This window comes from Lampetra fluviatilis, chromosome 26 (genome assembly GCF_964198595.1).
Source record: "Lampetra fluviatilis chromosome 26, kcLamFluv1.1, whole genome shotgun sequence".
NCBI classification, from domain to species: Eukaryota; Metazoa; Chordata; class Hyperoartia; order Petromyzontiformes; family Petromyzontidae; genus Lampetra; species Lampetra fluviatilis.
Genome location: NC_136300.1, coordinates 9798253 through 9824199, shown reverse-complemented (window position 1 = coordinate 9824199; position 25947 = coordinate 9798253). Strand labels below are relative to the sequence as shown.

General features: G+C 50.9%; 1 protein-coding gene across 2 annotated transcripts in view; it reads left to right on the top strand.

Annotated features, from left to right (window-relative positions):
• The window catches only part of DNAH5 (dynein axonemal heavy chain 5), a 106523-nt gene that overhangs the window by 31120 nt on the left and 49456 nt on the right, over nucleotides 1-25947 (top strand). For both annotated transcript variants that reach the window (XM_078868721.1, XM_078868720.1), the window contains exons 17-42: nucleotides 60-205; nucleotides 743-890; nucleotides 1935-2216; nucleotides 2914-3104; nucleotides 4270-4366; nucleotides 4478-4611; nucleotides 5655-5856; nucleotides 6385-6620; nucleotides 7262-7480; nucleotides 8027-8089; nucleotides 8736-8974; nucleotides 9751-9991; nucleotides 10853-11052; nucleotides 12625-12778; nucleotides 13331-13494; nucleotides 14314-14470; nucleotides 15524-15736; nucleotides 16573-16797; nucleotides 17393-17565; nucleotides 18309-18487; nucleotides 20283-20470; nucleotides 21009-21203; nucleotides 22330-22464; nucleotides 23353-23460; nucleotides 24808-24961; nucleotides 25606-25752. In XM_078868721.1, the coding sequence (XP_078724847.1) occupies nucleotides 60-205; nucleotides 743-890; nucleotides 1935-2216; nucleotides 2914-3104; nucleotides 4270-4366; nucleotides 4478-4611; nucleotides 5655-5856; nucleotides 6385-6620; nucleotides 7262-7480; nucleotides 8027-8089; nucleotides 8736-8974; nucleotides 9751-9991; nucleotides 10853-11052; nucleotides 12625-12778; nucleotides 13331-13494; nucleotides 14314-14470; nucleotides 15524-15736; nucleotides 16573-16797; nucleotides 17393-17565; nucleotides 18309-18487; nucleotides 20283-20470; nucleotides 21009-21203; nucleotides 22330-22464; nucleotides 23353-23460; nucleotides 24808-24961; nucleotides 25606-25752 (4590 nt within the window). The remainder of the gene's footprint in view (nucleotides 1-59; nucleotides 206-742; nucleotides 891-1934; nucleotides 2217-2913; nucleotides 3105-4269; nucleotides 4367-4477; nucleotides 4612-5654; nucleotides 5857-6384; nucleotides 6621-7261; nucleotides 7481-8026; nucleotides 8090-8735; nucleotides 8975-9750; nucleotides 9992-10852; nucleotides 11053-12624; nucleotides 12779-13330; nucleotides 13495-14313; nucleotides 14471-15523; nucleotides 15737-16572; nucleotides 16798-17392; nucleotides 17566-18308; nucleotides 18488-20282; nucleotides 20471-21008; nucleotides 21204-22329; nucleotides 22465-23352; nucleotides 23461-24807; nucleotides 24962-25605; nucleotides 25753-25947) is intronic.

The following is a 25947-nucleotide window of genomic DNA, read 5'->3' as shown; positions in this document are numbered from 1 at the left end:
GTCACGGCCTCCCCCCCTCACCACGTTCCCCGCCCCCTCCCGTTCCCCCCACCCTCCAGGCGAGCTGGAGCTCCTGCTGGACCGAGCCAACGACCTCATCGAGTTCCGCATCGAGGCCGTGCTGCGCGAGATGAGCGCCACTCCGCTGTGCTCGCTGCCCACCGGCGAGCCCTGGAGCTGCGACGAGTTCCTGCGCTCCGTGCAGGTGCGGACTTCACTAGCGGTGGTCGCTGCCGAGGTGGTGAACCGGGGGAGAGCCCTCGTGTAGCCTGTTCTTATAGACTTCGTCACCGCTGATGTTAGCCCTGGCAGGGAATTGGAACTCCCTCTAGGATCATAGTGCGGTGTGCTAACCACTGTGCCATCGCTTCGCCTGCATGTGTACAAGTACGTATACATGTGCATGGCTATGACCACATCTCTAATAATGCGCCCGATCTGATCAGATCTCTGAAGCCACTTAGGAATGAGCCTGGATAGCGCTTGGATAGGCGATCACTACTCTTAAAACGGATGTTATAGGCTGCTGTGGAGGTAGCTACTTTGTCGGCAGATGGCAGTGCGTCAAAACGTGTTGTTGTACTGTACTATTCTACAACGTATACGCTCGCCCACTTTCACTGAGCTGCACTCGCCAGCAGCGTGGTGATGAATGGAGGGCCTCATCCAGTAGTGCGTTGGCGAAATTGCTGTATTCGTGCGACGCGTGCGTGCGCGCGTGTACGTGCTGCGCTGTGTCCAGGACTTGTGCGCCAAGGGGTCTCAGACGTTGCAGAGTCGCAGTGCTCAGGTGGAGGAGGCCGCTAACGAGCTCATCAACCTGTTCGTGGACACAGAGCCGTCCGACCGCGACGGGGAACTGCCCGGAGATGGAGGGGACACCCAGCCCGGCACGACCATTATTTCTTTACTCGCTCTTGAGTCGACGTGCAGACCCACGCGGCACGATCACCGCAGCGGACGCTGAGTGGCAAGACAGTAAAACTTCTTGAAGCCTGACCCATTGGCGGTCAGGTCAGATTCTACGGCAGACTACAAATAAATATGATGCATTTATATGCTAACTGTAAGGCTGCATTGGCAGTGGCGCACAAGCACGAATGCTAAATATTCAACACATTTTTCAACAACACTGTGGCCTTAAAAGGATTAATATATAACTGGTGACGTGGCCATTTCTGGCATACACGGAAGTATGGCTTCACTGAGCCTGGCTTGGAGAAGTTTTACTGAATTTGGAGGGGCTGTGAGGCCTGTGGCCTGAACTTGCTGTTCAGCACCGTGGTGCTGTAAAGGGAGTGAAATGCGCGCAGTGATGTCTCAAGCGCCAGAGCTTTTAATTATGTTCTTTGGGTCTTTCGGTAAAGCCACATAGATAGATCACCTGATGACGATTGCTTGTGTCGCGATCGAAACGTCGTGATATTGTTATTATTTTTATAATTTTCTTTTATCTATCTACGTGGCTTTACCGAAAGACCCAAAGAATATGAATTCCTGCAGACACGAAAGCTTTAAGTCAACTTTTAATGATGCTCTTGGTTTCATGTCTTCAGACAAAGTGTCCATTCAGATCCCTCACACAGCAGTGCAAGCCTCTGTTTTAGAGAACGGCGCTCTGCTGGGCAAAGCTTCCCTAGTGCCGTGTCGGTTACATGACTCTATATACGGTCATTTTACATTATACAGTGTGTACTATTATTTTCATTAAGTCGAATTATCCTGCTGGAAATCAAGAATTGAGACTGTTGAATTACTCCCCAAGGAGGCCCAGTTCAAACAACAATCGCCACTGGCGTGAACCATGGCCGGGATTTCAAACCCAGAATTGTTGTTGTGTTCGTTGCGCAGACGACCGCTGCGCTACTTTTCCAGTGCGCTAACCTCCCCGTCTGGCACGTGCGCGACCCCGACTTGACCCCCGCCCCTCGCAGGTGAGAGCCGTAGCGAGAGCCGGCGGGCGCCGAGCCGGGCGTCCTCCACCGTGGCGGCGACACCGCGGGGGACGGCGGCGGCGACGTCGTCGGCGCGCTCGCCCTCGCTGAAGCGGCGCCAGCGGCGGCGGGAGGCGCAGGCGGAGGCGCTGCGCGAGGACGCCCAGGAGCTCCTGGGCCTGTACAGCGCCCGCAACTCAGAGGCGCTGCTGCGGGCCACGCGCAGCACGCTGGAGGCCGTGCGCCGGCGCATCCACTCCTCGGCCGCGCTCAGCTTCATGGGTGCGGGCTGAGCGCGGTCGTACTTGTGTCGGAGCGGCGGTGGCGGCGGCTGTGTGAAGCCGACTGGATGTGCTTACTTCAGCGATTGTTTATTTGTGCTCGTAATGTCGGTTGAGTAATTCGGGAGTGTTATTGAAGTGCCGCGACGTTTTGTTTCGTTATTGGTAATTGCTCAGTTGTGATTGTCATTGACTGCTGTTGGGAACCGTAACTACAAGTGGTACGAGATGTATGAGTGGTTATGACGATAATGACTGCAGTGCCAACGGTGCTCGTAGTGATACATTAGTGACATTGGCGATTGATGACAGCGCCTATTATGGCAATGATGAGAACTATGGTGATGATAAAGATGATGACAAAAGTGATGATAAAAATGGTGGTGATTACGATGGAAATTATGACTGTCGCGATGATGACGATAGCCATGATTGACAAGGCTGATGATGATAGTATGAATGATGATGATGACGATCGTGAAAAATGCTTATAAGGATGCTGATAACATCATTAACAATGACCATCATAATACTGGCAATATCCAGGACGACGACGATGATGATTATGACGATGACGAACCTATCTACGTGACTTTACCGAAAGACCCAAAGAAGACGATAATAACATAATGACGACGACGACGACAACAACAACAACGATAAATAACACCCCCATTACCACTGGCGGTGCCACTCAGAGAGCGATGGGGGCGGCAAGACGCGGGCGCCCCCACGGCCGTTCCTGCGCACGGAGGCGACGCTGGACATCCCCACGGTGGCCGTGCAGCCGGCGCTCGAGCAAGTGCAGCAGTTCATGAACCGCGCGTCGGAGAGCGTGCTGGCCGTGAGCCGCGGCGTGGCGCGCTGGAGCAAGGAGCGCATGTCCAAGGTGCGGCCCTTCCCCCACCCTCCCCCCACCCCTCTCTCAAGTCCCACCAATGGAGTGCATCATGGAAACAGGGAAATCATTTACACGTCATATTATATAATAATAATGAATATAATAATGCTATAACTATGATAATTGTTTTTTTACCCTTCTATCTGGCAACAAAACTGACACCTTTTTTACAAGGAGTCATGTTTGCATAGACCACACTACCTGCAGTTATAATGCAAACCAAAAACATAACTCTGATAATGTATGCACTGTTTTTTGTTTGCATTATGACTGCAGGTATTGTGGTCTATGCAAACATGACTCCTTGTAAAAAAGGTGTCAGTTTTGTTGCCAGATAGAAGGGTAAAAAAACAATTATCATATTTTTTACTGGCAAATGACGTTCTAATGGTGAATGCTATAACTATTTATGGCCTTTCGTAATCCACCTCTGAAAAAGCCCTGCTCGCACCATGTCAATACTTCACCATGCGAGTCAGTGCGGGGTGATCGCATCAAGGAGCATAAACCATCATCTGAATTCCGGTCATCATCGCAGCAGTGGCTTTTGGCTAGCCATCGAACAAAGATTGTCACTACATCGTGCGCTTTCAGATGCGCTTCTGCGGCCGCTTGGAATGCTCTTCCTTCCGATATTAGGAAGCCACTGGAGCGATGCACTTTTAAATCATCTACGTTGAAAACTCATTTATTTAGAAAAGCTTTTTGTGTTTAGTTTTTTTTACCTTCCCCTGTACCTCCGATTAGCACGGTTGGCTATGCATGGTGCGAAAGAAGTTCAACATACATACAAGCGGAATCTTATGGCTGCCTCCGTAATTGCTCGCTTCTGACAAGGGCCATGGCTGGGAGTCATTGTGGCCGCTGGATCTACAATTGTGCCACTGCTCCACCCACGGATTGATCCATCATTATCAACCTGCTCGCTATGCTCCACCATGCAGTCGGTCACGTCGTTGGCCCCGCGGAAGGGCCACTCAACTTTAAACGGTGGCTCCATCTCTGGCTCCCGTTCACTCCGGGGCGGTAGTAGGAGGCACGCGTTGCCGCCACCGTGTTTGGCCCCTAAGCTTAGGGGTTGGCGCGGTCAGGCGTAGGCCTGCGGCCAGCGGATTCTGTGAGACTACGGGGGTCTCGTCTTTGTGTCCCCCAGGCCAAGATGGCAGAGAAGAAGCTGGCGGAGTTGAGGAGGAGCAGTGTGAGCAGCGACATCACGGACATCTCCGAAGTGGCCTCGCGGGGAAACCAAAGTGAGCCATGCCGCACTGAGCGCGTTTCTCTCGACTTCCCGTGGAGCGCTCGTGTTTTCTTGAGTTGTGTTTAAAAAAAAAAAAATCTCTCCTCCTCCTCGGTCGGCACAGACGGCAGTGTCAGTGACGTTGGGGGAGCTGCCACCGCCTCCAAAGCACGCAACTATTACAAGCTGGTGGCAGAAAACAAGGAGATTGTGAAGCTGGTGTCTGTGCTCGGCACGGCCATCACCTCCACAAAGAAGGTGCAGCGCCGGAAGGGGACAGGTGGCTCACGGGGTTCACAATGGGCACGCCACGGTGGCGAGATGTAAACTCCCTCGCCTGGTACACAGGAGGTCGTGGGGTCGATTATGACCCTGACCCCTGTATATTTGGAGTTTGTACGTTCTCCGCTTGGTCTCATGGATTTTTCTCCGGGTCCTCCGGTTTTTCCCTCCACATTTAGAATCCATATGCGTTTAGAGTATTTGATTGCTATACATTTCCACATATGTCACTTTGTTGTGCTATCATTTGTGGCCAGGTCGCTTCTGAAAAAGAGCTACATAGCTTGGTGGGCCTTACCTGGTAAAATAAAAAAAATTGTTCAGAGTTCATAGTAATACCAGAGACATTGAGCTGGTGCCACTAAGATCTTAGCTTCGAATCTGGGATTCAGCCGCTTGTGATTAAACCCGGTGCTCAAGCAGAACGAGTTTTAGGATTCAGTTCTTTCACCAACGACTGCACACAAAAAAACATTACATTGGGGTTTGCAATGCATTTGGCAAAATTCCTCCTCTGTGAATTCAAATATATAGAATCGACTCCCTGCGCCTGTTCAAGTCAGGCTTCTCTTGCAAGTAAAGTCACTGTTACACAGACCACTCTTGCAAATAAGAATAATGAGAATAACCCCAAAACCTCTATTATGAAGGAGAATATCCCTGGTCCTCTGGAGTTCTCACCTGGTTGAACAAAATAAACTTGAAGTCCAAGCACTAAACCTTTATTTTTTCGATCTGCCTATGACTGACTGCTACTTTATACCAAAATGAATGCCCTCTGTTTTTGTAGAGTCACATTTACTCGGCGTATTAGAGGCGCAGTTATGTTTCGGTGGATATTAATAACAATTGTATTATGTTTGAATCTATGAATCGATGCATCGTTTGATGCCTAATGATTTTATAAAACCGCGTGGTAAATGCGAGTGTCGCGCCTTTTCCACACGAACCTCCGCCGCCCTCTGCGTCTCTTTCCCCACCACCCCGTTCCACCCGTGCCGGGCACCGCCGCACCGCAGGACGTGCAGACGGCACTGGAGCGATTCAGCTGCTACCACCACATCTGGCAGCGCGGCCGCGAGGAGGTCATCGGGGCCTTCGTCAAGGGCAGCCCCCTGTTGTCCGAGTTCGAGGCCCAGATCCTCTTCTACCGGGGTCTCGAGGATCAGATCATCAGCGAGCCCGAGTTCCTGTGCGTGGGCGCCCTGGCGGTCTATACCGGTAGGGCTCGGCGGGTTGGCTTGTCGAGTGAACACTGCGTCCGGGGCGGCAGCGGTACACAAGCACAATAAATAGACACGAAAATGTCACGTTTGTCGTCAACACCGCCCGATAACAGAAAAGTTGTGACCTTTGTGATGAGCTGGGCTTGGTGGTTTGGCAATGCATGCTTGCAATACAGAGCTTGATGGATCACGTGCAATATTTTGAAACTCTCAAATTCGTTGATCTGCGTGGTGGCCAGCTGTCAGTACGGCAAGTGGGTGGGGCTATGAGTGTATTCCCCTCGTGTGAGTGGGCTCTCTCCAGGCATGCCCGTTTCCTCCCACATGAAGCCAAACGTGGCAAATGATGATGAAAAATGAATAACTGCCTTTAGCTAATTGCTACTACCCAGGTGTCCCTCTCGTCCGGTTAAATAGAGGACAGATAAATGGATGAATAATGTCCTCGAGATAAATGATCTTTTCTGCTCAATGTCAGATTCCATACTGCCGCCCCGCCTCTCTCCCGCCCCTCCCCTCTCAGCCAACCTGAAGCTGTCGCTGACGGCCGAGACGAAGGCGTGGATGGTCGACTTTGGACGCCACTGCAACCTTAAGTACCGCTCGGAGATGGAGGCCATCTTCTCGTTCATCGAGGAGACGAGCAAGAAGCTGAGCCGTCCCATCCGCGACCTGGACGACATCCGCATCGCAATGGCGGCGCTCAAGGAGGTCCGCGAGCAGCAGATCTCCATCGACTTCCAAGTGGGGCCCATCGAGGTGAGGAGGGACTCCCTTCGTGAGCGACACGGCTGTCTCAATTCAAAAAACCTTCCCGTCTCGACTCTCTTTCCCTGTCGTGCGCGTACCGCCCTGTCGGTCTTCCCCTGTTGCTCTCTTGTTTGTAACGTTTCCTGCTTGGCTTCGCTTTCTCTCACTGTCCTGTTTAAAAAATTTTTTAAATAACTATATGTAATAGGCGACAGTGGCCCTTCTTCTGAGTGCATAACTAGAGAGGTCAGAGATGCATTGTGGATGGTAAGAACTGAAGACTGCACTTTACACCATAATGATGAGAATTAAAAACATTTTTTGATGAACAGTTTTTTAATTGGCATATAATTACTTACCTATTGGAAGCTATTGAGTAACGGACATACTCTTCACTATTTAAAAAGTATTACTGACTAAACTAATTTACGTGAAAAATGTAATTATAAAATGTTGACACGGAGATCGATATCACATATATTTGCGCGAGTCATTCGAATGCCATGTCACCTGGTTTCTGTCGTTTCCTTTTATTTGTCGTTGTTGATAACATAAAAACATTTTTGATCCTTCCATTGCACGCACGGGCAGACGGTTTTAATTTTTCACATCTGCCCGACCTCCCCGCGGTTGGTGGTGGCGGCGAGCAGGAGTCGTACGCGATGCTCACCAAGTACGGCCTCGCCGTGGCCAAGGAGGAGGTGGAGAAGGTGGACGCGCTGCGCTACAGCTGGGAGAAGATGCTGAGCCGGGCGGTCGAGGTGCAGTCGGAACTCATCGCCATCCAGCCGGAGTTCCGCAAGGAGCTCATCACCAACGTGGGCACCTTCGTCGTGGACTGCAGCGACTTCTACCACGACTACGAGACGGTCGGTCCGGGGGAGGGGTTGGGGGTGGTGGGGGGGTGGGGGTGGGTGGACTGCACAGAGGCGATCCAGTCCAGATTAAAAAAAGATATCTCAATTGGCATATTTGTTCAGCCTATGACCACATATATCTAGAATTGCGCCGATTTCGTCACATCTCAGGAGGCAAGCGGGGTTGGGCCTTGATAATACTTGGATTGACGAACACTGTGCGCCAACAGGTTGTCATAGGAGCGCTGTGGGGCTATGTGGTGAGCAGCAGAGGGCAGTGCAGAAAACCCCATTTTTATATGTTCATACTGTACTTCTGTGTTCCCATGTCTATGCTCCCCACCTGCACTGGCCCGCACTGATCCCAGCGTGGTTGAGCGTGGTCAAACACACCCTGCTATGCGCACCGTGCGGGGAGGCCCTCATCCGGCAGTGGATAGACAACGCGCTGCAAATACGAATAATGAATCTTGCACGTGTGTTGGGTTGCGGTGGGAGTCGGTGTGTTGGTTGGTGCTTCACTTGCGTGCCGATGACTCCTTGACTGCGTTTCTCCAGGAAGGGCCCATGGTCCCTGGAGTTGCTCCGCAAGATGCAAGCGACAGGCTCATCATCTTCCAGGTGAGATGTCCTCAACATGAGATGAAAGGCGTGAACACTTTCCATATGAGCTAGCTCACCTTTCTCTGCATATTCGTAGCCTTGGGCGATTGTGGGAACATTGCTGTGGCATGCGAATGACACAAATGCTGAAATAATAAACAAGGAATAAGCCCAAATGTTGCGTAAAAATATGATGGCACCAGACCATGCAAAATCCTCCGGTCAATGTTCGATTTATTCGAAAACAAAATGCACGGTGATGAAAACTGTGTTATACTTACTTTTTTGGCGCAAAGAAACATGGAGAGATGTGTGCTTGAATTACACTGAGAGACAGACACAGGGGCAGATAGGCTGTGAGCATGTGCAGGTAAAAATATCGTGACTATCAGGAAAAGTACGTGGGCTTGGACATGGCACTGTGATAGAAAGGGGTGATGACCAGTGTTCCAGACTAACTGTGGAGATGGGAACTGCCTACGAGGGTGTGCACTGGAGATGCAGTGAGGCAATCGGCTGATGTGCAGGCGCTATATAAATCGATACATCGCAAATCGCGATAGATGGTTACGGCTTTCGGAGGCCTTCATTTAGTGTTCCATGGCCAAAGATGATTATTTATGATGATGACGAATTTAATAAAAAAATCCGTTAACCTTTTCAGAACCGCTTCGACAACCTCTTCCGAAAGTTCCAGACGTACAGCGACGGTGAGGAGCTCTTTGGGCTTCCCGTTACACAGCACCCGCATCTCGCCGAGATCCGGCGCCAGCTGACGCTGCTGCAGAAGCTGTACGTCCTGTACAACAGCGTCATCGACACCGTCAGCGGCTACTACGACATCCTGTGGTCTGACATTAACATCGAGAAGATCAACAACGAGCTCCTGGACTTCCAGAACAAGTGCGCGTGCGGTGGCTTTTGCCGTGTCAGGCACCTGTGTGTACTGCTACTGTTGATGTCTGCGCCGTTGATATCTGGTGCGTGAATTGGTGAAAAGGTTGAAAGCTTGTCAGGTGGCCAGATGGCTCAGGGATATGACACTTTGTCAAGAGCCCTGCACCGCCAGAGAGTCCAGCTGTTAGCCGCCTGTCATTAAACTGGGTTCTGAAAGGAGTCTTCATCTCATGTTCATCCAGCTGGTATGATAAATGTTTTCAATTAAGCTAAATTTAAGTGATGAACCCAATTCAATATGATGCTTGTGTGCAAGTAATTGGCGACCAGGTTGATACCATCAACTTCACTACGGTTGAGAACCCAGTTTAAATAAAGGTTGCTGCCTGGATTCAAACTCAGGATGTCAGCACAACACTTACCTCTCAACCACCTGGCCACTTCAAAATGATGAGAAAAAAATATATTATTGCACAGCTAAATATTCTGCTTGTATTCCATCTATGGGTCGGGGTCTCTCATCGCCGCTGTTGCACATTTCATCACCACCTTTGCCAAAGGCAGATCTAGAAACGTCCCAAAGGTAGGCAGTTCTGAAATTTCATGGTTTTTAAATAGGACCCTATATTAACAAAAAAAATAAGTTAAATACTTTTTCTCTCGTAAATACCGATGAAATGCCATTTTTGGGGGATCTCGGGGAGGGGGGGGCATTGATTGCCCCATCGCCCGGTGGATAAAAGACAAAAACAAAACTCTGGGTTGGGATACGCGCCGCCCAGGTGCCGCAAGCTGCCGCGGGCGCTGAAGGAGTGGCAGGCGTACCTGGACCTGAAGAAGAGGATCGACGACTTCAGCGAGAGCTGCCCCTTGCTGGAGCTCATGTCCAACAGGGCGATGATGGCGCGCCACTGGAAGCGCATCGCCGACACCACGGGCCACGCGCTCGAGGTGGAGAACGAGGCCTTCAAGCTGCGCCACATCATGGAGGCTCCGCTTCTCAAGCACAAGGAGGAGATCGAGGTGAGGGATGAGGCGCGTGAGTGAGTGAGTGTGCGCGGTGGCGTAGCGGCTGGTGCACCGCACTACGAACCCGGCGATTCGGGTTTGTTTCCCGCTCACGGTCGACACCAGTGGCGATTATCTGAACCGGTCCTGGGCCTCTCATAGGTCGACTCAGCCTCAAATGACTACCTGGTGTGGTGTGTAAACATCATCCCCTCGTGTGCTGTGCCGGCCTTAATAGGTGCTCGTTAAAAGCAGTTGCTCCTACAGTCTGTCAAGGCTATATACGGGGGATCTTTGTCTTTGAGTGGACTTGCCAAAGACAGGTAACATTAGTGCCAAGATCGGTCTGTATGGAGGAGGCTCGTGAAGGACGCTACTGGGCAGTTGGGGCAGTCACTCTCCAATAACAGTGGAGGGCAGCGGAGTGGCGCTCACAACAACGAGCAGAGCACCGGGCAGCTAAAATACAGCAAGTTGGTACAGTGGGGGGCACAGGTGGTGCATTTGCCAGTCATCTCGGTCACTCAACCCATGGCACCTGGGTCTGTCCAGTGTCCTCCTGTCAGCGAGCCTTCAACACTTTATGTGGCGTCGGAGTTCACCTGACCTGGCACAAGCGCCGTGGTGATGTCACCCTCACTTAGTGGTGAATGACGGCTGTTGTTGTTGTGTCCTTAATAGTATAGTGGTTAGCGAACTGCGCTATGAAGCTGGCAGCCTGAGTATTATTTCCGCTTTATGGGCAACATTGGTGAGCAATCTCTGAACCGATCCTAGGCCTCCCCTCGGTCGACTCTTCCTTTACTGACTACCTGATGCGGTGCATGTGAAAAGCACCGCTGGGGAGACACAAGCGCTCTGCTGTCCCCATAACAGGACATCTGCATCAGCGCGGTGAAGGAGCGTGACATCGAGTTCAAGCTGAAGCAGGTGGTGGCCGAGTGGGACGGAAAAACCTTCACATTCGGCAACTTCAAGACGCGCGGGGAGCTGCTGCTGCGCGGTGACAACACGACCGAGATCATCGCCACGATGGAGGACAGCCTCATGGTGCTCGGCTCGCTCATGAGCAACCGGTGAGGGTGACCTGAAATAAACCAAAAAAATACACTTTTTATTTTACCAGGTAAGGCCCACTGAGCTCATATAGCTCTTTTTCAGAAGCGACATGGCCACAAATGATAGCTCAACCTAGTGGCTTACCATCATGTGGAAATTTATAGCAGCCAAATACTCTAAATGCATGTTTCTAAATGTGGTGGGAAAAACCGGAGGGCCCGGGAGAGAACATGCAAACTGCAAATATACAGCAGGTGTCAGGGTTGGGATCGAACCCACGACCTCCTGTATACCAGGCGAGGTAGTTAACATCTCGCCACCGTGACGCCCATGGTGGCGTAGCTTCTCGCAGTTGCCGCAGTATGGCTCTCCAAAAAAACAACGCACCAGGAGAGATTGAGGATGTCCCGTTCCTCGTGCTGGCGCCCGGGCGGCCGTGCGCGCAGGCAGGAGAGCGTCCTCAAGGTCATGTTTATTTCAAGTTTATTTTGTTTAAGCAGGTGATAATTGAAGAGACCAGGATAAGTGTTAATTGCAGGAGTGACCTGGGGCATTAGTAGGGTGGATGATGATTGCCAGTAGATGGACGATGATTGATTTGTGTTTAGTCCCCATTGTGTAATTTTTAGGTATTTTTCGAATTTGTCACTTTGGACCCTGACGCCTGAGCACAACGGCTTACTCTTGCAACTGACATCAGGGAATCTTTGATGCGTACTCTGAGGCATGCGGTTTGTGCATTTTTATCGGTTTAGGATCAACAAAAATATTATTTTATCTTCGACTAATTCACTCAGAATTGTGCCCGAACTCGTTGGATCTCGGAAGCTAAGCAGTGCAGAGGCCCGGATAGTTTCTTTGAAGGACGACCACCAGCATCATCATTGTCGTGTGACCTCTGAACGAATACCTTACGGGGACACACACGCTGCACCACAGCGACTGACGGCACAGAGCGAGTTTGCTGAGAGGGTAAAACCACATTAGCTGAATGTATGTTGATGAACTGTGAATAACCCAACTAATAATAGACGTCAATTGTAATTTAAGTGACTACATTAACCCCCAAATTAAATCACAAATTAAATTTAGTTTTTTCATTTTTATTATTTTTCACCCACGTGACTTTACCGAAAAAACCAAAGAGTATGGATCCTTGCAGTCACGAAAACTTAAAATCTAGAATTATGACATGAATCCCCCTCTGGTCTTTGCCCCTGATTGGCTCACATTGATGACATCACATTTACCCCCTCTTATTTAAGACTAAAAAAGGAGGTTTTCTGCACAATTCTGGCTGTTGCCTGATGATGCTGGTTGTAATTACTCGAATTATAAATGTTGTGGGTTTACTCTCCAACACACCAGCGTGCTGAACTAGCAAATAAGTGGCATGTTTTGTTTATGTGACAAACCATACTAATTGGCTGTGTCGGGTGGTGGCGGGTTTAGCGACACATTTATATTTACGTGATCTAACCCAAAAATACCTCTGTTATGCACACTTGTTGGCCTACCATGCGACGTAGTTGCTGTCTCTGACAACAACCAGCAACACCAGCACGATGTGCATGTGTCACGGTGTGCAGCTACAACGCCCCGTTCAAGAGCCAGATCCAGAAGTGGGTGAGCAACTTGTCAAACACGACGGACATCATCGAGAACTGGATGACCGTGCAGAATCTGTGGGTCTACCTGGAGGCCGTGTTCGTGGGCGGGGACATCGCTAAGCAGCTGCCCAAGGTACCCCCCCCCTCCCACCCCTGTCCGCCCCTGCCTCCCTACCCCACCGAGTTCGCTGACACGGAACCCCAGAGGAGGTGATGGCCGAGTGAGGAGCGTGTGCCTGCACAGGCTACATTTTAAATTGGCAGAATTGGCGCGAGAGCGAAGAAAGATTTGCAATGGGTCCTGAGAATGACCAGGGGTTGTGGGGCGAGTGGTTTATAATTTCATGTACATTCCAACACTAGCGATTTTATGCGTCGGATCATCAAGTTGAGAATCAATTATTAACAAAGCATGCAAGTGGTAATGCAAACCATTTAATAACCTTACATTGAGGAATGTGGAGCAAATAAAACTGTACAATATAACGATGCAAAATTTATTCATTATTGGATCGAATCCCTACCCTGAATCATGACAATTCATCGAAGGGTGAATCGTTACGTGGATATCGAATGTGCGTTTTGGGACCTGAGACGTGGGAATTTCCGTTTTCGATTGCGCACCGAGCATGGATCAGGATCGGCGTCGTCGTCCCCCCCTCCCCCCCCGCTTCATCATCCGCAGGAGGCGAAGCGCTTCTCCAACATCGACAAGTCGTGGGTGAAGATCATGACCCGGGCGCACGAGATGAACAACGTGGTGCAGTGCTGCGTCGGGGACGAGACCATGGGGCAGCTGCTGCCCCACCTTCTGGAGCAGCTGGAGCTCTGCCAGAAGTCGCTCACCGGGTGAGGGTGTGTGGCCTGCAGCAGCAGCAGGCAGCAGCAGGCAGCAGCAGCAGGCAGCAGCAGCAGCAGCAGCAGGCAGCAGCAGCATCAGCAGGCAGCAGCAGTATCAGTCAGCAGCAGTAGCAGGCAGCAGCAGGCAGCAGCAGCAGCAGCAGGTAGCAGCAGCAGGCAGCAGCAGCAGCAGGCAGCAGCAGCATCAGCAGGCAGCAGCAGGATCAGGCAGCAGCAGCAGGCAGCAGGCAGCAGCAGCAGGAACTCACACCGAGGCCTCCTGCAGTGGGACATTAGGACCTCCTCTCTCATGGTCTGCGTTAGGTCTTGTTTGCTGAGACTTACTGCATTATGAGATTGCAGCATTGGCAGTAGTGTATGTTTGCTGAGACTTACTGCGCTATGGCATCCATTGCTCTGACGCCGCCCTATGCTAAGGTGTTATTATTCTCCCGCTTTGCTACGGTGAGTGAGTTTATTCACGTTAACATTAAAACCAACATTTTTCATTCAAGGAGTTGGAATTTAGACAAATAAAATCTGATGGCTTTTTTGCAGTAATTGTATGTATGTTGAACTTCTTTCGCACCATATATGTAGCCAACCATGCTTATTAGAGGTGACCAGCCTGGGACAATCAACTCAATACACTTCACTTGAGTCCCCGGTTTAATGACCGGAGGCTGCCTGGATTCTAACAGAGGAAGTCAGCAGTGCCAGCTCAGTGCTCCGACCCCAAAGCCACCTGGCCACCTCTTCACAGCATCCATCCATCCAAGCCACGTGGGCCTCCTCACCTAGGGCCCCCTTTATGTCCCCCATGCAAAGGTACCTGGAGAAGAAGCGGCTGCTGTTCCCACGCTTCTTCTTCGTGTCGGACCCGGCGCTGCTAGAGATCCTGGGCCAGGCCTCCGACTCGCACACCATCCAGGCGCATCTCCTCAACGTCTTCGACAACATCAAGACCGTGGAGTTCCATGAGAAGGTGAGCTCCTCTGTCTTTGTTGTATCTGTTGTTGTTACGAGTTCAATTGCATGATGGTGATAGCAGTGGTGGGAGTGGCAGTGATATTGGTGGTGATGGTGGTGGCTGAGGGTGGTGGTGTTAATGGTAGTGGTGGTGGCAGCAGCAGCAGTAGAAGTGGTAGTGGTGGAGAAGGTGGTAGCAGTGGTGGTAGTGGTGGCAGCAGTGGCAGAGCCAGTGGTAGCAGTGTTTGTGGTCAACGGGATTGTGTTGATATTCTTAGATTTTTTCGGTAAAGTCACGTAGGTAAAAAATTAAATTAAAATTAATAAAATAAAAATAAAATAAAAATCACGACGTTTCGGAGGCAACACAAGCTTCCGTCTTCAGGTGGAACCGTCACAGCACGATAGCTGTATCAAGTAAATGAGAGATTCCAAGAGATACGACCCCGTATATATACTGGTTGAGGGGGGGGGGATGGGCCAGAAACGCCCCACTTTTTATTATTATGGTAAGGTGCGGCTTGAGACTACGGCTAGTCTATTAATTTTAATTTTTTACCTATGTGACTTTACCGAAAAAACCTAAGAATATGAATACTTGCAGTCACGAAAGCTTAAAATCTGGGAATGTGTTGGTGGCCGTGTCTGCAGCAATATGGCAGATGCAGTGGTGTAGTGGTGGATACGATGATAGAAGTGATGGTTGCCGTGCTAGCAGCGGTGGTGGTGATTGTTACTTAGCATTGATAGTGATTTTGGAAGCAGTGGTGGTTGTGGCAGTGGCATGGGTGGCAATATTGAGATTGCAGCATTGGCAGTAGTATATGTATGTATTTTGAACTTCTTTCGCACCGAACGTAGCCAACCGTGCTAATCAGAGGTGCGAGGCAAGTACAAAAAGCAGTGCTAAAGAAATACGTTTTCAATATATATTTAGAAGTGCATAGCTCCAGTGGGGGCGCGATGCGGTGACCATCTTCGTTCGATGGCCGGAGTTTGCGTGGATGGTTTATGCTCCTTGGCGGCGGCGGCGGCAACGTTAACGCCACGGGGATTGACTCCGACCCAGGTGTACGACCGGATCCTGGCGGTGTGCTCGCGCGAGGGCGAGACCGTCCAGCTGGATAAGCCTGTGATGGCCGACGGCAATGTGGAGGTGTGGCTCAACGCGCTGCTCAAGGAGTCGCAGCAGTCGCTGCACGGGGTCATTCGCTCGGCCGCCCTGGCCGTGCAGGACTCGGCCTTCTCCCTCATCGAGTTCCTCGACTCCTACCCCGCGCAGGTGCGTGCAGGGATGCCCACAGGTTCCCAGTGTCTTGTAAAAAAAAAAATTCGTATGCCCCGGAGTATTCTGATTCATTTGTGAATAAAACGGGCCCGTTAAAACTTGACTTAAAGCTTTCGTGACTGCAGGAATTCAAGTCACATAGATAAAAAAAATCACGACATTTCGATCGCAACACAAGCGATCGTCTCCAGTTTAAAAAATACAGCAGGCAGACTGCTGAGGCTGGAAGAAATATAGCGAGAGAACTACTGCAACCCAAGGTTATATAGGTTTGAGATGGGTACAACCCAAGGGTAAGTGGGCGGGGGTAGAGATGGAATTTGCAAGTAAATGTAAGATCGCAGAGCTAGCTATACCTCTTTATTGGGGTTCTTTTTTGTGTAAAGCCTCGGGGGCAAATTGCCCCTTTTGCCCCTCCCCCACCCCGATTTTGGACAGTCTCGGATCCTGGGCAGTGGGTCCCTGTCCCTAGAAAGCCCAGGTTCGTTTCCCTCTAAGTAGATGACATGGGGAGCTCCCGAGGTGAGGTGTTTGTCCAGGAGTTGGGAACCTTGTCCTTATTGAGGGCAAAACGGCAATTGAAATATTTTTGGCTGCAGACCACACAATAATATACAACTTGACATGATCCAATAATAGCATTACAATGTATGGGTCCAAAGAAGCCTTTGTAGTGACAGAAGTGACTGAAGCTTGCCAAAGTTATAAATGTAGTGTTACAAGCTCCAAATGATATCCTGAGCCAGCGATGAAAATTCCACATTCCTATAGCCGGGGACAAGTCGATCCATAAGCACAACCCTATGCTGGGCGTTGCGCCGCTGGGCCAGGTGGGGCTGCTGGGCATCCAGCTGCTGTGGACGCGCGACTCGGAGGAGGCGCTCGCCAACGCTCGCTACAACCGCAAGGCGATGCCGCAGACAAACCAGGCCTTCCTGGTGCTGCTCAACCGCCTCATCTCCATGACGACGCAGGACCTGTCGGCTGTGGAGCGCATCAAGTACGAGACGCTCATCACGATCCACGTGCACCAGCGCGACATCTTTGACGACCTGGTGAGTGGCGGGCGCCGCGGCGTGCGGCGTGGTGTTGCACCCGGATCTTCCGGCCTTCCAGCAGTGCCCTGTCTGAGCGCAAGGCATGGGTTGTGTGCGTGACTGTAAAAGACAAAAATAATAATAATATTCATCATCATCATATTTATTGATTAGGATTTGCATTCATTGAACTCTTATTTTTTACCGTGTATTTTTCAATGAAGCCCCAGTTTCTGTGTCCCGGCTTGTGCTGCGGTGTTGCCCTCTCTCTCCGGCCTCCCTCGTGAGTTCCCCCCCTGCCTTCCACACCAACTTTTCTACCTCTAAGTAGTTTTTCATTTTTGTAGCGCATCTCGCGATTCCAATTGCTTTTAGTAGCTCGATAAATTGCATTAATTTAAAGAAATGTTGCGATGCACCCCCAGGCAGTTGAGCTCAGTTCAGTGAGTTTATATCGGATGAAGCTCTTTTGTAATGGCAACCCGGCCATAACGGCTGATTCGGTAGCAATCGCCATCACGATGGCGCCCCACTTGTGGTTTTTAAGACGCGGGGTTTGTACGGATCTCCTCCCCCTCATTGCCCCCCCTGCCCCCCCCCCACCACCGCGCAGTGCCGCATGCACATCAAGAGCCCGACGGACTTCGAGTGGCTCAAGCAGTGCCGCTTCTACTTCAAGGAGGACGTGGACAAGCTGATCGTGTGGATCACGGACGTCAGCTTCATCTACCAGAACGAGTTCCTGGGCTGCACCGACCGCCTGGTCATCACGCCGCTCACCGACCGGTAAACGCTTGCGCACGTGAGATAGAAAGAGAGGGAGGGGCGAGCTTACAGAAGTGTTACGCGGGTGAGAGCGAATGCAAGACGATTGTGAGTGGGTGTGTGAAAGTAAGTGTTCGTGCGCGCGAAGTAATGTGAGTGTGTGATTTAGCGGACGGTGTATCTGTCAGCCACCTTGGCCAGTTGACCTGTGGCACCTGGGTGCTGCCCCGTTGCCTCCAGTCAGCGGGCCTTTGACATTTTACGTAGCCTCGGGGTGCACCTGGCCTGGCACAAGCACTGTGGTGAAGTCTCCACCACTTAGTAGTGAATGGCCGCTGTTGTGCGTTACGGTGCTTGGGGGGGTGTGATTGAGTGTAATGGCCATAAGCGTATGTGAATGATCGAGTGTCAGCGCATGAAGGTGGATGTGTACGTGATAGTGTTACATCTGTAAGTAGTCATGGCTTCTATCATGCTTGAGTATTGAGCTCGTGTGTGGTGAGACTAATCTTAAAATAAATCTGTCTCTGGTGTAGACCAATCAGTTTCAAGGACAATGCATATTTTAATTATCAGAGCATGTTTTATTTGCATGTTCACCACAAGTACGTGTTGTTAATGCAGAAATGATTCCTTACTAAAGGTTTCTATTTGGTGTTTTAACATCTTAAAACCTGTTTTATTGCCAGAAAGGGTAAAACCTATTCTTATGTTTTCACATCCGTTCACTCATCGCCATTGATGATGATGGTGGCCATCGCCAGCTGCTACATCACGCTGGCGCAAGCGCTTGGCATGAGCATGGGCGGGGCGCCCGCGGGGCCGGCCGGAACCGGCAAGACGGAGACCACCAAGGACATGGGCCGCTGCCTGGGCAAGTACGTGGTCGTCTTCAACTGCTCCGACCAGATGGACTTCCGAGGGCTCGGGAGAATCTTTAAAGGTGGGCGCCGCACTGTCACGCGTAGCGCACGAGGCTGATCGGGAGTGTCCTTTTGCTCCGCGCGTTTGTTCTCACGGCGTCGCTCCTGGCTGCCCTTAGAGGTCCCCGCAATTATACGGTGCAACAGAGATGTGGGTTTGCAAGGGGCTGTCCATAAATGACGTCACGCACCTAGGGGGGGGGGGTCAGATATTTGTGACGATGTGTGACGAGGGGAGGGGGGGGGTTGAGAAATGTGACGTCACATCAAAATGCGCAACTTTAAATGAATATAGACAACACGTTCTACTTAATTAAATAGACTTTTGAAAAAATATTTTCTCCTACAACATCAGAGTGCAGCGCCACATTAAATACGCGCTACAATGACAATAGTTTAAAGCGATTTGAAGCATGTGTTGTGTGGTTTTTCTTGACACCACTGGAGACTTGTAGATCCACACGGAGACGGAGCTTCATGTAAGGGCTTGCGCCAGTTATTTATTAACCACTCTTCACACGACTTTTACATTCCGAGTACTGCACACTCACTGCCTACACTGCACACCCGACGCCTGCCCCCGTTATGGTGCGCGTCAGAACTCTGGCCTGCACGTGGAACTGCCTCTATTCTACGCCCCGGCACGGCTTCCCCTCGTCTGCCCCGGGCGGGGGCACGCCATCACCGCCCGGCGACGAGGTTGGGCTTTTAACCCTGTAGCCTTCCTTCGGCGGCGGCTGGGCTGTTCCCACTGCAGGCACACGTTCCCATCTCTACTCACACTCCACACCCCAGGGGAAGGGTACTGGGGATTCCTAGCACTCACACAGGCTACTCTAGCCTGGCGCTAATTTCCCCCTACCCTGGGTCCCAACTATCAACCTCACACCTTCCCGGCTCCTTGCGACGACCCGGAACACGTCATGGGTCCCACCCTAAATATCCCCGGGGGACATGACGTCACCGTCCCACCCACCGTGCATGACGTCACTCTCTGACGTCACTGCACCGGAGGGCGAGCGTGACGTAACGTCATCATTTACTACTCTACACATGTATTATTTTATTTTGGGGGGGGCAGAGCTTTGTGACGTCATATTTGAGGGGGATCTGACTTTTTGTGACGCCGTGTGACGAAGGGGGGGGGGGTCAAAAATCGTCCAAAATCGCGTGACGTCATTTATGGATGGCCCCCAAGACAAATAATTTACTTGTCTTGTTATATAATAATATAAAAAATGTAATGATGCAATAATTATTTATGGCCTTCTGAAAAAGCTTGCTCACACCATGTCAATAGTGGGGGTTGTTTGACCGTACTTCACCATGCTAGTCAGTGTGGGGTGATCTCATCAAGGTGATTAAACCATCACCACGCGAACTCCGGTCATCCTCGCAGCAAAGATGGTCACTGCATTGCGCGCTGTCAGATGCGCTTCCGCAGCCATCTGGAATGCTCTTTCTTCCAATATTAGGAAGCCACTGGAGCTATGCACTTTTAAATATTTTTGTGTTTAGTCTGTTGTCCTTCCCCCACACCTCCTATTAGCATGGTTGGCTACATATGGTGTGAAAGAAGTTCAACATACATACATACAGCCAACTGACTAGAAACTTTGACAAGATCAAGGCTACCAATATCTTCGGGGACAGGGAGGGAAGGTACTGATTAATGGAAATGGGAAGAATGTTTTTCTCGTAGGAAATGTTATATTGAGAATGGAGAGAAGGGCAGATGGGGCAGCTCTTGACGTGGGGCATCTCCCTCCTGACCCCTGACCCCTGGCATGCATTGCCCCCCCCCCACAACCCTAGGCCTAGCCCAGTCGGGCTCGTGGGGCTGCTTCGACGAGTTCAACCGCATCGACCTTCCCGTACTGTCGGTGGCCGCGCAGCAGATCGCCATCGTGCTCACCTGCAAGAAGGAGCGGCGCAGCCAGTTCACCTTCACGGACGGCGATCTCGTGGAGATGAACCCCGAGTTCGGCATCTTCCTCACCATGGTGGGCGGCCGCGCTCCGCGCACGGTTCGGCTATCGGTGGCTCTGCTCGGCAGAATTCAGTAGTGCGGAATCCGAGAGCGGTGACAGGTCGAAGCCATCATAGCGTTCTGCTGCGTGTGTGTCACGTGTCTTCGGCGTGAAGTCGTAGGTTGTTCACGTCTGAATTGTAAATTTTAACGAGGGACGTCCGAAACTCCAGCAATGCTGAGGAACAAAATCTGTGTGTTTGATACTGCAAAGTTGAAGAGGACATTCTGTGTGTGGAGGGGAGCAGAGTGAGATGGGATGGGAGAGGTAGAAGAGTGCAAGAAGATGGGGTGTAGTGTTGAATGTGAGGTAATAGGTTGACAGGGGTGAGACCGCGGAGAATCTTGAATGCTGAGTGTGTAAATGAGTACAGTCGAGATCCCATGAGCCACTGGAACACTGCGAGCCAATCACTTTGCTCGACTCACACGTGTCCCCGCGTGTGCCCGTGCATCATTCAAATTTTTTCGCTCCCATGCCGTTAAACTCTCCGCTTCGCATCCTCCCACAGAACCCGGGCTACGCCGGGCGGCAGGAGCTGCCCGAGAACCTGAAGATCAACTTCCGCTCGGTGGCCATGATGGTGCCCGACCGGCAGATCATCATCCGAGTGAAGCTGGCCAGCTGCGGCTTCCTCGACAACATCGTGCTCGCGCGCAAGTTCTACACGCTCTACAAGCTGTGCGAGGAGCAGCTCTCCAAGCAGGCGAGTGTCGCCAAGCTCGCCCGAGCATCGCTCTGCACCACTGTTCATCATTGCAAGGCCCGCGTGCCACTGGCGGGCCCTGGTGGTCTTTAGTGCGGCCCCTGACAATACGCAACATGTGAAACATCCCCCAATCATCGTGCTGTCAAACCCAACAATGGTTTCTGGCGATCTTCAAACTGATGATATCTCATCGGCGAAAGTGGCCCCCACTGCTCTGCACGATACCCGAGAGCTCGTAGAGAGGCTGAGCCGCTGAAGCCGTGTGACACGGGGGAGATGTGGGGTATCGATGCACACCTGGTTTTTTGAGATACATTTGTGAAAGCTGCAGGAATTATGTCAAAATGACCTGAGAAATTTCAAGCAAATGTGGAACGTTGGGTCAGCGTTAGTCTGACGGTTCCAACCATGTGCCATTGTTGGCCCAACATTGCATGTTTACTGGGTTTATGGTATTCTTTGAGGTTTTGTACGTATATACGTTGCACTTCTTTCGCACCGTACGTAGCCAACCACGCTAATCGGAGGTGCGGGATGTACAGCTTGAAAACATGGTTTGCAATTATGCTTCTTCCAATGCAGTGCATAGAGATGTTTGAGTCTCTAATTCTGCTGGATCCAAACACACAAATCTCTATCTTTTACAGCTCCATCTATAATATCTTGCTCTCTCTAATTAATTAACTCAGCGATTCTGTTATAATCCGGCCGCTTACAGCAAAGCCATCGGCAAAGTGCACACTTCGAACACTGCCCAACGTGAGCAACAGAGACGTAGTCAGCGCTTCCTGGCTTAACGTGAAACTCGCCACCGTCATGGTGAACGTTTCCCAATGAGAGACACCACGTTTTATTTGTTCGTCCATTTATTCGTTTCTCGATCCGCTTTTCTTGGTGAGGGTCGCGGCAGCAGCATGTTGTGTAGGGGAGTCCAGACCACCCTTTCTCTGGCGACGGACTCTAGCTCTTCCTGGGGAATTCCCAGGCGTTCCCAGGCCAGCCGGGCGACATAGTCCCGCCAGCGTGTCCTGGACCGGCCCCGGGGTCTTCATGTTTTGTATTAGATCTTATAAGACAGTGTCAATGATGAAAGTGTCAATTTGCCACCTCTGCTGACTCACAGGTGCACTATGACTTTGGGCTGAGGAACATCCTGTCCGTGCTGCGGACGCTGGGCGCCTCGAAGCGATCGAATCCTCAGGACACGGAGTCGACCATCGTCATGCGTGTGCTGCGCGACATGAACCTATCCAAGCTGGTGAGCTCCCCCTGCCACCCATGCTCGCTCGCCCGTCCATCCATGTGTTCATCCGTTCGTTTGGGGTGCCACGGTGGTGACGAGATGTTATCTCTCTCGCCTGGTGCGCAGGAGGTCTTGGGTTCCACCCCGACCCTGACAATGTCTGCTGTATTTTTGAAGTTTGTGTGTTTTCTTTCTCTCCTCGTGATCGCGTGAATTTTTTCTCCAGGTCCCTCGGTTTTACCCTCCACGTTTATAAACATTCGTTTACATTATTTAGATATGACTATAAATGCCCACGTGATGACATGAGCCACTTTGATGAGCTATCATACGTGGCCAGCTCGCCCCGTAAAAAGAGCTCAGTGCGCTTTACTTGGTAAATAAAATAATACATTGAAAAATAGTCATGTGTCCATGTAGTTCAAGCAGAATTCATAACAGGGAAAACTCCAGGTGAATGGTTGCGTAGATGAGAGGCAGCTATCCACGGTCGGCCCCCTCGATAACAAAAATTCACTGTTGAGCCTTCTTGTACGAGGTTAAGTCATTTTCTTTTTACGTGGTAGAGTAATCCTAGCCTTAAAGATTACTCAACCTCGCACAAGAACGCTTGATGGTGAATTTTTGTTATCAGCAGGGCCGACCGACCTTCTGTGCCTCTAATCTCGGCACCTATCCACTTGTAGTTCTTGTACAAGGTTAAGTAATGCTTAAGGCCTTACGTACTGTCCCTGCGTTTCCCCTCGTGTGGACCATCAAGGGGCATGAGGGATCCAGTTCCCCCACGTTCCCCTCGGTGGGCCACCAATGCAGAGACCAAGGCGAATCTGGTAACAGCATCGAGCGTTTAACAAATCTTCGCCCCTGACAATTGAAATTGCCCGGGCATGAGATGGTGTGCAGATTGACGAGGATGAGCCGTTGTTCCTGAGTCTCATTGATGACCTCTTCCCGGGGATCGCTCTCGACAAGGCCGGATACCCTCAGCTGGAGGCCGCCATCAACCGCCAGGTGAGTAGCGCTCCTGTGCTGGCCACCAGTGTCAAGATTTAAAACGAATTTCTTTCAAACTGCTTTTGTTTTTAGTTTGTTGTCCTTCCCTCGCACCTCCGATGAGCAAGGTTGGCTATGTACGATGCGAAAGAAGTTCAACATTCATAAATACACCACCACCGTCGCTGGTAGGCTGAATTAGGCCTAGAGACAGGACAGTAGAGTAGCCATAGCCATACTGGATGTGGGATGCCAGGTATGGAAATATGTTCTGGGTCACCCGAACTTGGACAGACAGGGCTGCAACTAAGCACTGGTCTCACAGAAAGACCCAAGGACTTACGGAGACACAGTGACATATTGAGGCTCACAATCATACAAAGGCTTGCTGGTAAACTGGACAGACTCGGCTGAAATTAATCCCTTGGTTCATGGGACCTCCTTTGCCAGTACCAAAATATACTAATAGGGTTTTTCCCCTTTTTTCTGGCAACAAAACTGACACCTTTTGCAAGGAATCATGCTTACATTAACCACAATACTTGCAGTCAAATGCAAACAAAAAACAATACTCTGATAATGTATGCATTGTCTTTGAAACTGATTGGTCCACACCAGAGACAGCTTTCTTTATATGAGACTAGGCTCTAAAGAAAGCTGTCTCTGGTGTGGACCAATCAGTTTCAAAGACAATGCATAAATTATCAGAGTATTGTTTTTTGTTTGCATTTTACTGCAATTATTGTGGTTAATGTAAGCATGATTCCTTGCAAAAGGTGTCAGTTTTGTTGCCAGAAAAAAGGGGAAACACCCTATTAGTAAATCCCTTGGTTGTCACACCGACCTCCCCAGTGCAGGCGTCTCAACTGCTGATCTACTGTGAAGGGGCGCCACAGTGGCAGGAAGTTAACTATCTCGCCTGGTCTGCAGGAGGTCGTGGGTTTGATCCAAACCCTGACACCTGCTGTATATTTATAGCTCAGTGGGCCTTTCCTGGTAAAATAAAAATAGTTTCGTTTTAATCTAGATTTGAAGCATTCGTGACTGCAGGAATCCGTACTCTTTGGTTCTTTCGGTAAAGTCACGTAGGTAGAAATAACGTCGTGATTTACTTTATTTTATTTCTAACTACGTGACTTTACCGAAAGAACTAAAGAGTTTAGTTTTAGTTTACCGGTCCTTGGGCCAGCGGCTGAACCAATCCATGGTGCAGCCGGAGATGAGCGCGGGGAAGCGCAGGGCGCGCGTGCGGAAGCGCTCGCCGACGGGCGAGAAGCAGAGCACCACGTGCAGGTTGAGGCGCATGCGCGTCATGAAGAACTCGTGCAGGTATAGTAACAGTTTAATCCGTGGCGCCGGGTGCAGGTGGAGCAGGCCGGGCTCGTGATCCACGCACCCTGGAAGCTCAAGGTGATCCAGCTGTACGAGACGCAGTGTGTGCGCCACGGCATGATGGCGCTGGGGCCGAGCGGCGCCGGGAAGACGACGTGCATCCACACGCTCATGAGGGCCATGACCGGTGCGGCACGCGGGCTCGGGGCGTGGGCGATGGTCGTGTCGGGTGGAGGAATGTTTGACGACGCACATTTCATGTTAAAAATTTTGTGTTTAGTTTGTTGTCCTTCCAACCCACGCAGCACCTGCGATTAGCACGGTTCGCTATGTACAGGTGCGAAAGAAGTTAGTCACTTACGTACATACACTTACGTGATCCGATCCAAAAGTCAATGATCAATGGTAACGTTGGTCACGAAAGGCTCACGCATGAACCCATACCCTGTTAACCATAACCCTCACTATAGCCCTGAACATTGCCCAAATAATAAACCGCCAAGCAGGAATTTAAAATAACATATTTTTAATCCGATGAGCTCGAAAGCTCTCTTTCACAGATGCCCAGTAGGGGAGGGTCAGAAAGTTACAACAAAAAAACTAAACAAAAATTAATATTACAAAGTATAGGAAAGGTAGGCATATCACTAAAAATAATGATTCGTCCGCTCTAACTAGAGCGCAGGCAATCCAGATAAAAGTAGTGAAACGCTGAATCACAGAGACTTTTAATGGGCCCCCAAATGTCTGACGCCACAAGATTTTATCGCGCGCTGTGCTCGGTGCTCATCGTGCCGTGTCATCCCGCGTCCGGCTTCATGCCACGAGCAGAGTGCGGGTCCCCGCACCGCGAGATGCGCATGAACCCCAAGGCCATCACGGCGCCACAGATGTTCGGGCGCCTGGACGTGGCCACCAACGACTGGACGGACGGCATCTTCTCCACGCTCTGGAGGAAGACGACCCGCGCCAAGAAAGGTGCGGCCCCGGGGGGTGCGCCGGGGGGTCGGAGGTCGCGTCGAGACCTATCGGCAGAGTCCCCTTGGCAAACCGAAGCGACAGATGCGTAAATTCACGCCGAGCCGCCGCCGGTTCAGTTTCAACGTCCCAACAACGTCCAACCACTGAAATGCATCTCAGAAGTTCATTATCACCAATACAAGAGTGAACCGG